At 53.6% G+C, this 10679-nt stretch overlaps 1 protein-coding gene across 1 annotated transcript in view; it reads right to left on the bottom strand.

The window, feature by feature from the left end:
- Positions 1 to 7158: 7158 nt before the first annotated feature.
- Positions 7159 to 10679, bottom strand: part of ZFP64 (ZFP64 zinc finger protein) — a 69932-nt gene continuing 66411 nt past the window's right edge. Inside the window, exon 9 of the mRNA XM_075528524.1 lies at positions 7159 to 9098. Within this exon, the coding sequence (XP_075384639.1) occupies positions 8389 to 9098 (710 nt within the window). The 3' untranslated portion in view covers positions 7159 to 8388. The remainder of the gene's footprint in view (positions 9099 to 10679) is intronic.

Genomic DNA, 10679 nt, shown 5'->3' with positions numbered 1-10679 from the left:
TAATCAATTCCATATTTGTGAGCAGTGTCTGTGAGTTCTGAGTTCTGTGTGGCCACAGCAATGGGTTAAGGAAGCCGGCAGTAAAGTGGGAGAGCATGTAAAGAGACAGTCAGAGACTTGTGGGAGCTAGACACACGTGTTTCATACAACTCAGCCCGCCGTCACAGTCTTCCCCTATCTGGGGTACGCTCATGGCAGCCAGCCCAAACTTCACCACTGGGTCCTTAGGCCCAATGGAGTTTACCACCGTGACAGTTAAGAGTTAGTGTGTCAACCTGGCCAATAGGAACACGTGGGGTTAATCAGGTGGCAAGGCCCGCCCCCATCTCTCTTGCTCTGGTGATCAGACCAACATGCTGCTGCTTTCGCTAGTTCTCTGCCTCCACCTGTGAGCTACACTACTTGTGGGTCAAGCCAACCTGTGGATCATGTAGTTAGAGCTTGAGGTTCCTTCAAGACCTACTTCACTATGCTGCTGGTGTGGACATCGCTTGAGTTTGAGGCTGGTGGATCCTGCTGTCTTGCATTGCTTGAGTTTGATGTCCCCTCTGGGCCTGCTTCACTAAACTCCTGAGCTGCTGACTGTGGCTGACCCACCCTGCTGTTTGCTGCCTGTGGCCAGACTCTGCCTGCCTTGTCAGAGGGAAAACTCCAATATATTATCATATAAGCTGAGCTTTTCAGCACATTTTTTTTATATTGAAAAAACCTACCCCCCACCCCTCGGCTTATATTCGAGGCAGGGTCCCACTTACCTGTACTCCAGTGCAGTACGGGTATTCTCTGGTCTCTCCCGCTCATCTACGAGCACCTGCAGCCTCTGTGGGTGGTCGGATGACTGCTGATATCACCACTCTTCTTTTCTGCATGCCGGCAGCCTCTGTGTTATCTGTGCTGTACTGGGCAAGAACCTGCCTGCTTCTGTGTGCTGGTACCTGGGGTGCACCGCATCCTTGTCAGATGACTGTCGGACGCCGCCTCTCTTCTTCTCCTGCTCTTCTCCAAGGCTGTGGTCAATGACGTAGCCTTTGCAGTCTTACCCGTGCTTGGTCACGCCTCCTGTATACAAGTAATGGTTAATCTCTGGTCTTGGAGACACAGTACATTTATTTACATTACTTAGTCTGCTATAGTTTACCTTTTACTTTATTAACCCCTATCTGGACCCAGTGTTGACTACGCTTGTATAGAGCAGCCTGTGTTACGGCTCATAATAGACCCGCTGCATTGTATACGCACTGTGTTGTGTGACGGCATGTGTTGCTTTAGCGCTTCCCATGCATATGCGGTAATGCTGCGTATACAGTAACACACGCATGCAGTAACACGGTGCGAATACAACGCAGCGTGTATGAGACTTAGCACAGGCTGCTCTATGCAAACAGTCATGTCATCACATTCTGGAACATCATCAATCAGCCTGCGTTAGGCCTCAGACTATACAAGCTGCATTGTGCACATGCGGTGAGGCCCCGTATGTAGCAATGCAGCCCAGGCAGTGACACAGCATGTGTAGTAATTGTTGATACCATATTGTTTTTGTTGACCCTGTTTTCTACTTACAGAGCTAGTTTACGGTTTTCCTTTGAAATAAATATTCAAAAACATCTAACCTACTGATGCCTCCATTAATGTAATCTTATTGGTTTCTATTTTTATTTTAAAATTTACCAGTAGCCGCTGCATTTCCCACCCCAGGCTTGTACTCGAGTCAATAAGTTTTCTCAGTTTTTTGGGGTAAAATTAGGTGCCTCGGCTTATATTCAGGTGGGCTACTACTCGAGTATATACGGTAACACGTCCATGGGAGTGAGTTGAACTCTTAGCCCTTGCACTGCTGTGTGGACTAATTAGCTGCTATATTCCTTCTCACTTAATCATAAGTGTCTTGGTTTTATTTCTCTAGAGAACCCTGCCTAACACACCACTTGAGGGGAGAAAGAGGCACAAAAAAGTAAAAGACGAAAAAAAACAAACCAGCAAAATTAGGTAAGAGCCACTGGCTGCTTTGGTAAGAAGATAGAGGAAAAAACTGGTTGGGGCAAGATGAGGCGGTGACATTTGACAGGACCTTGGAGGATGAATAGCCGCCCACTGAGGGCTATAAAAAGGGGCCCAGTCAACGTGCTGGCTAAGTGCTGGCCTGCTGATGGAAAGGATGGCAGGTTAAACCCACGAGCTGCAGCTCGGGAGGGAAGGGCGGACAAGCTGCGGACAGCCTAGGAAACCCTGTGAGACGGCCCTCCTGTGTCCCGTGGGGTCACCAGGAGATGGAAACAGTGCCATTCTGTGCTGCTCTGGAGCCCTTGAAATTCACTTTCTCAGCGTGTGTCTGAGCTCACCGACCTCTGTGGAGAAGCCAGGGCTCAGAGTACTTAGCATGCATGGTCCCCACAGCATGGTCCCCACTGGCTGGCAGCAGCAGCAGCAGCAGCTTGGGGTAGATCAGCGGTTAATGAGCCCTAGAACAGTGGTTCTCAACCTTCCTAATGCTGCGACTCTTTCATACAATACCTCATGTTGTGGTGACCCCCTACCATAAAATTGTTTTCGTTGCTACTTCATCACTGTCACTTTGCTACTGTTATGAATCAGGCGACCCCTGTGAAAGGGTCGTTTGATCCCCCAAAGGGGTCGCGACCAAGTTGAGAACCGCTGTCCTAGAGCACCTCGGCCTCCGCTTGATTTCCAGCCTTAGCTCTATGTTTATCACATTGCGGAAGTTCCTACCCTCAGTGGACTCATCTGTAAAATGGGGAGAAGAGTCCTGGTGAGGTAGTGGTATGCATTGGTCTCTCACAGCAAGGTCGGCTGTTTGAAACCACCAGCTGATCTGCGGGAGAAAGATGGGGCTTACCACTCCCATAAAGAATTAGTCTCTGAAACTCACAAGAACAGTTCTATCCTGTCCTATAGGGTTATTGTGAGTTGGCATCCACGATAGCGACCCTATAGGATAGGGTAGACCTACCCCCAGTGGGTTTCTGAGACTGTTAACTTACTATGGGAATAGAAAGCCTCATCTCTCCCTCAGAGTGGCTGGTGGTTTCGAACTACTGACCTTTTGGATTGCAGTCCAACATGTAACCACTCCACTCTCGGGGTTCCTCTCAGAAATGTAAGCCCCTCTAACTTGCAGGTTGAACAACTAGAGGTGGTGGGTTACCATCGGGGGAAATGTACAGGGGGTCTCCCTTTTCTACAATGGCAGATGAGCCCTACAATCACCTTGAGTGTAGACCGTGGGTCCAATAACACTGGAACACGCAGGGTGGCGGATTGAGCCTGGAGGCTATGGGTAGCTGACGTCTGGATTACTTCCCCAAATGCTCTATGACCAGCCACATAATTCTGCAGGGTTGACTCCTCCCCTCCCACCGACAAAGCCTCCCTCATTGCCTCACTAGTGTTGGGTTTGCTTTGGCGGCAGGAACCTAGTGCACGTGACTTGGTATCGCATGCCCTGGATCTGCCATGAGAAGATTATGGCAGCTGGGCCCTCACGGGCAGTACAGGAAGCTGGAACCAAGTCCAGTGAACCAGAAGCTCTATGCAAGAAAGTTGCAGATTCAGGAGGGCGGGGGGACCTTGATATGCAACAGTATCTCAACAACAGCTAATAGGCTGGCTGACCCTCCTAGCCAGCGAGGACCAGTGCTGGGATAACAGGCAGCCCATGGAGAGCTCTGCCCCTGACCACCGCAGCATGGCGAATCCCACAATCGTCGCATGGTGTGTGCTAACCAGTGCATGTGAAGCGGCTTACCCTATATTGCAAGTGTATGTGGACGTGCACAAGAGATGTGTGAAAAGGTGTGAAATCGTGGGAGAATGGTCAGGACGGGACCAAGAGACTGAAGCGAGCACATGCGGTTGGGGAAACGGTGCCATGGGGGCTGCGCAGACCTTTCATCACCTGGGACCCCCACCCAATCAGGTGTGTCTGTGCTACTGGAAATCAAAGGGGAAGAGGAAGCGGAGGGAGAGAGACCCGGGGGCAATGTGGCCCATTGGGCTTGGCTTCCCCCTGAATGATTTGACCGAACCCAATGCCATTGAGTCAATCCGGGCTCATTCTCACTCACTGCCATCTAGTTGATGCCGACTCACAGAGACCCTGTAGAACAGGGTAGAACTGCCCCAGTGGATTTCTGAGACAGTAACTCTTTATGGGAGTGGAAAGCCTCACCTTTCTCCCTTGGGACTTGAACCCCCGGCCAGCCTGTATGGGGTTTTGAGAACTGTGAATCTTTACAGGAAAAGTTAGCCTTGTCTGTGTCCTGAGGAGTGGCTGGTGGGCTTGAACTGCTGGCTTTCTGGTGAGCAGCCCAAGGCCTCAGGCCCGGTGTCACCGGGGCTCGATGTCAACAATGTCTGAGAGATTGATTTAGATACCTTTCTAAAGAACGCATCGAGCCGGTTGTCAGCTGATATTCCGTGGGATGGCCGCAGCGAAGGCACGCTACGGAGCCGAGCGGAAGGGCAGCTCCAGGGTGACGCCCTCGATCCTTGAGGGAGCCTAGTACTGCAAGCCAACCTCAGAGGGCCACACGGTCGCTGGATGAAAGAGTGGGGCAAAAGTGTCGGCAGCCAGGTGGGAACAAGGGTGCTGCTGTATGGTGTCATGAGAGGCGGGAGGGGCCAGGGGACTTGACGATCACAAGTGGGCCTGAGGCATCACACAGCATCACTTCCGTGCAGGCCACACGGAGCCACGGCAAAGTGGGGTCTTGGGCACCAGGACACCTGTGCTCACTCCCCGTGTCTGATCCTGCTTCTGCCAGGAGGCCAATCTGTACAGAGGAAGCAGCATCCGCTGTGCTGCAGAGGCGCTGTGTGGAGATGGTGGCTGGGTGCAAAGCTACCTAGGACTTACTTGCTCTAACTTTGCAGCTAACTCAACAGAAAGATGGTAGGCATGACGCCTTAAATCCAAACTCTCACAGACACGAATGGGGATGGCTTGTTGAAGGGAGAGGGGTGGGGGTGGGGGTCTAGGAGGAGAGTTTGCACGCCAGTCCTCGGTGCTTGGCTTGTGTTTCTGGTGCAACTGAATCTCGTGCCGAAGGTGAAAAATCTTGTGCTGGCCTCGGTCTGGTCCCAGCTGCAGACAGCACCTGAGCAGACCCCAGAGGGGCTCGCAGGTGGAGTTCACTAGCCATGCCAGTCTCACAAATGGGAGCTCATTTCATTTGAGGAGGAAATTCGACCCGGGAAACGAATCATGTTCGGGCAATGTAGGAGGGAGCCGGCAGAGGGAGGGGAGAAAGAGGTCACCGTCTCTGTTGCTGCCCCTGGCAGTGTCATTGCATGCTGACCTTGTGGGACAGAGGGCCACTGGCCTGTAAAGGTCTCCTAGGCTGGCATCTTCACAGGAGCAGACAGCTGGCTCCTTCTCCTGTGTAGCCATGGGCTGGCCTCGAACCGCCAATTCTTCAGTTAGCAGTCAAGCGCTTCGCAGTTGCACCGCCAGGGCTCCTGGGAGGTGCTGTGGTTAATCTAGATAAAGATAGAGCCACAAGCCACGGAGCAGGTTCCAGCTGGTCCCTGGACCAACGCCCAGTTGCCCCAAAGCAGCACCTTCCTGAGATGCGGCTCCAGGAAATACAGCATTCTTCGTAGGGCTTTCCGGTTGCTTGCACTCCCTGGTCTGGTTCAGGGCTGGCAAGCTATGGCTGAGGTGAACTGGTGGCCTGTGTTCATCAGTGACTGCTTTACTGGGACATAGCCAAGCCCAGGTCTTCACATGTTGCCTCTGACAACTTGCCTTGTCACAGCAGAGTTGAGTCATTTGGACAGAGCCAACCTGGAGCTGGCAAAACGCCCAACATTCACACCCTGACCCTTTACAGAGTCTGCTGAGCCCTTGAGTCCAGGTGGAAGTCCAACTGCAGACTCAAGCCCCTCTGGAGCTGGGTGGCTTGCAGACAGCTGAGCCTGTCTTCAACCTCATCTCAGCTGGCTCGGCGCTTTACTCTCCCTAGGAGTACTGATGATTTAACTCTATCTTTGCCTGCCACCACCTAGTTACCTTGCCAATAACACCATCCCAACCCCACCCCAGGAAAACCACCTTTTAGCCTGAGAAGTTCGATTCTTGGCTTCCTTTATAACGTACCACGCTCCTGTTCTAAAACCCCGGAGTTCCTGCTATTCTCGACATTGAAACCCCAAGTTTGCAGCCTGAACGGACTCAGCCTTCTCTCTCGGCCTGCGCTCCTAGCTTGGTGCCAATCTTTCTCACGTCTCTCCCAGGCCGTCTGGGGTCTCCTCCTATGCCCTACATGGCACGCCTACCAACTTGTGGGATGAAAACGCTTCATGGGCACCAGCTGCCGTTAGGGTGATGCTAACCCATGGCGGCACCCCCTGTGTGTTGGGAGAGCTGTGCTCTGTGGGACTGGCAGTGTGGAGTTTTTTCCCAGGAGATTGCCAGGCTTTTCTTCTGCGGCACCCGAGTGGCCTGGCACCTCCAGCCTTTCGGGGGAATGTGCTCACCTGGACACCACCTCCTTGACCACAGGGCTTGGCAGGAGACACACCTTGGCCCCAATCTGGCCCGGCCTGTGGTTTTCTCAAGTGTAGCTGGACCACAGAACAGAACGGCTGCTTCGACTCACCATCCACAGCTGCTTTTGTGCTAAGTCATACAAAGAAGAGGCCACAGAGACTGTATGGTCCCACAGCATCTAAAATATTTACCATCTGTCCCTGAACAGAAAACCCTTCCAGCCCCTGCTCTTACCGTGAATCCAAATTTACCTGGCATGAAGTTCCCAGGTGAGTGAATCTCAGACCTTCCACGGAGAGGAATCCAACAGGTAAATACAGATAAAGGTCTTGAGACACAGGGGTTTGAAGTCCACCCAGTGGTCAACCGAATTCCACCTTCTAGAAAGGTTGGTCTCGTTCCCGTTTATCGGAAGAGCTCTAATTCCAGAAGACCAAGGAACATTGCCGTGTGATTTTGATCTATGGGGTCCCCACTTGAAAGGTCAACAGCCCTTCTGTTTCCAGAAAGAAAGTGTAGATAAGACTCGTTCCCCACAGCTCCGTGGTGACGGCGATCTGTGTGACCACAGCACCGGCACCTGGCGCAAAAGCCAAAAGCAGTTTCCAGCGTCAAGAAAGGATGCACGCCATCATAGCATCTCTGCGTCACTTTAATGCTCCTTCTCTGTCTTACAATAGAGATGGAATAGTGTGGCTCTCCACCGCCTCATGCAAAGCTTCAACGGGGTCTGTCCGATTTGCTCAAACGGCGCCCCACAAAAAAAAAGCATAGAAACAAACACTTGTCTTAACAAAATAAGCTACGTACCTTGTGCTAGCTCATAGGTGGAATCTCCTGCCCAGCCCCCTGCACGCAGACGACTGATCAAAATTGGTTTTCACATCCCCTTTTATTGTACCTAGTTTATAAAAAAACCAGCTTGTCCATTTTAAAAGCATAGCTGTTGAACTGGATGTGGGCATACAAGAATTCGGATTTAACACAGACCGTGTGTTTGCAGAACAAAGATGCCTGGGGCCCTCCCCTGCCCTGGGGTCATCTGAAATTGTTCACGGAGGAGGGGGCAGGGTCCTCCCGCCTTGGATTGGCAAACATTAAGTGCTTCCCACGATGAAACCCACGTTGGTCTGCCCCACTTAACCCAGATCGGTGTTTGTGTGTGCATGTGTGTGTGGGGAGGGGGGTCCCCTAGGGCCCTCAGCATCCATCCACTAGGATTATGAGGGCTAGGATGTGGGACTCTCACAGAGTAGGCAGACCGGCTGCTCTGGGGTTAGCTTGATCTTTGGCGCCATCTACATACCTAGCTGTGTCTCCGCCCTGGCTGAGCAATGCCAGACTGCCTCCGGCTCTCGGAACACCCACTGTGTTTATGGGGGGGGGGGTCAGTCCCCGAGGAGGAGGCAGGCCGAGCCCCGTGTCATCAGTTGCCAGTGGAGGGCTGTGCTGGCAAAGGAAGTATACTTCTGGAGCTAGGGGACCCCCGCCCCCCATTGTACAGGGGACCGGGCCTCCGGGGAGCATCAAGCCCAGCTTGAATGACAGAAGTTGGACAGCTGTGTGAGACCCAGGCGAGCCCACCCCCAGCACCCCAGCACTCCCTCCCACGACGCAGAACAGAGCAGTCTTGGCCTTGCATTTTCTGTACCGCCTAGTCCTTCCCGCATCCGCCAGAGGCCGGTGGTGAGTGGCAGCTATCCCCCTGGGACAGCACCCCGGAGGAGGGGCTTCAATGTGCTGTAGGCACCCATCACCTGCCCTGCCCACAGAAGAGGCGCACACCCCACTGAGGCGCCTGGCCAGTCTGGCTCAGAGGACTGGGTAACACCAGCCCGTTAGGGTTTCCCCACGGCCGACAGCTCTCCTCGCCTGGGCTAGAGACCTGGGCTGGGCTCCGGGGCCACCTCAAGCTGCCCAGTCGAGACCAGGGTGCCTGGCTGGCGGGAGGCACTGCTCTCGGGTGGGAAGGTGACCAAGGCCACGTTCTTGCTCTCTTTCTGGTCACTATGCTGCTTCCTGTGGCATCTCAGGGAGTCATCCCTGACGAAGGAGGCGCCGCAGGTCTCGCAGCGGAAGGCCCGCTGTGTCACTATTTTGGCCACGTGCTGGGGGCCGCCCTGCCGGGGCCCCTCTGCGGCCCCCGGGGCCTGGTTCTCCCTCCTGGCCTCGTCCCTGTGCACCTTGTCGATGTGCTTGGCCAGGCTGCTGGGCCGCTTGGTGTCGAAGTTGCAGAAGTCGCACTTGAAGGGGCGGTCGGTGCAGTGGACCCTGCTGTGCACGCGCAGGGCGGCCGGGCTGGAGCAGGAGTAGCTGCAGTGGGGGCACTTCTCGGGGTGGTCGGCTTGGTGCAGCCGGCTGTGCTCCAGGAGGTCGGCCCGGTCCCGGCCCTGGAAGGCGCAGTGCAGACACTTGAAGGTGTGCTTGATGCGGATGTGGGACTTGAGGTTGGCCTTCATGGTGCAGCGCACGTCACAGAACTCGCACTTGAAGGGTTTCTCCCCCGAGTGCACGATCATGTGCCTTTTCAAGTCGGAGCTGATCTTGAACTTGGCGCTACAGAGCCAGCACTGGAAGGGGGTGTCCCCTAGCAATGGAAGGTGGGTTTCCGTTAGAGCAGGTGGGCAGCACAGAACTCCCCCCAAGCATGCACCAGGACACCGTGCCGCAATGGGGCTGCTGGGCCCTCTGAACCCCAACTCCCTGCCGCCTCCCACAGACGGAGATATGCTCTGAGCTTTCCGCCTGGCTCCAGTCACTGCGGCAAGCACGCTGTGTTCACATGCCCCTACGCCCCACAGAAATCTCCCGGGTGGGTACAGTTGCCCCCACTTAAGAGACAAACACCGATTCTCAGAAACCAAGTGCCTGGACTAGGTCCAACAGCAGGGGCTTGACCCCTCCCAATAATCCTGCTGTCCCACTTCTGGTGTCCTAATGAGGTAACTCGGTCAGCGTCGGTTCTAAGTCCTCATTTCACCCGACACCTCTTGAGATGGGACACGGAGGGTGCAGGGTGAGCCCTGCCCCAAATCAAGTCAAAACGTATGTGCACGCACATTCTAGGGCTTATGTTCTACTACCACGCCATTGGCTTGTGTTACTGGTTTCACAGCATCGCAATCACAGGCTGCACTGGTATTTATAAACTTAGTGCAAGAGTCTGATTGCAGGACACCAACAAACCAAATGCACCCTCATCAAGTTCCACTCTGAGATAGGGTGGAACTGCCCTGTGGGGTTCTGAGACTGTAACTTTCCTGGAGTAGAAAGCCTCGTCTTTCTCCCGCAGAGCAGCTGGTGGTTTTAAACTGCTCACCTTGGAGTTAGCAGCCCAATTCATAACCACTATGCCACCAGGGCTCCTATCTGTACCTCGTCCAGCACAGCTTATAGGACTGGCCCATTTTATGCCACTTGTTTGCCTCACGTGGCTGACAACAGCTGGCTGACTATTTAGATGCAGGAAGAGTGGCTTGTTGCCTGGGTTCCACCAGCGAGCGTGTGTCTGCTGGGCTGTTTCCCGGAGCCACTTCTCTCCTGGGTTCTACATGCTGGAAACATACCCAGAACCTTCATGCCAGCAGACATTGGCTGGGACGACTGCGGCTCATGTCTGGTCTCCTCTGCTGGAACATAACTGGGTTTTGTTTGTTTTTACCACATTTCAAGTGCCAGCAGACTCCTATCTGTTTGCCATTATTGGCTGATGCATTGAGAACTCCTATCTGCTCATGAACTTGAGAATCTCCAACTCCTGTTTCTTAGTGTCATGATGGACTGGCTTGTGTTGTGTATTTTTATCAAAGGAAGCTTTGAGAACTAGTCTTTCGGTCAACTCTCCCAGGCAGAAGTTAAAAAAATAAAAAGATGTTGCAAATCCTAACTTCTAGATGTTGCAAATCCTAACTTCTAGATGTAATAGGGAGCCCCCGTGGGCTGCTAGCTGCAAGGTCAGCAGTTTGAAACCACCAACCGCAACATGGGAGAGAGACGAGGCTTTCTACTCCCCCAGCGCCGCAGCCTCAGAACTCCATAGTTCGTTCTCCCCTGTCCCTCAGGGTTGCTGGGTGTCAGCATCGCCTCGATGGCAGGGAGTTGAGGGAGACCTCCCAGGTGGACAGGTTTAGGATCCAGTGTCATTCTATCTGAATCAGATTCCATGGTC

This window comes from Tenrec ecaudatus, chromosome 12, assembly GCF_050624435.1.
Source record: "Tenrec ecaudatus isolate mTenEca1 chromosome 12, mTenEca1.hap1, whole genome shotgun sequence".
Lineage (NCBI taxonomy): Eukaryota > Metazoa > Chordata > Mammalia > Afrosoricida > Tenrecidae > Tenrec > Tenrec ecaudatus.
Note: the sequence above shows the minus strand (reverse complement) of the source record. Positions and strands in the feature narration are given on the sequence as shown.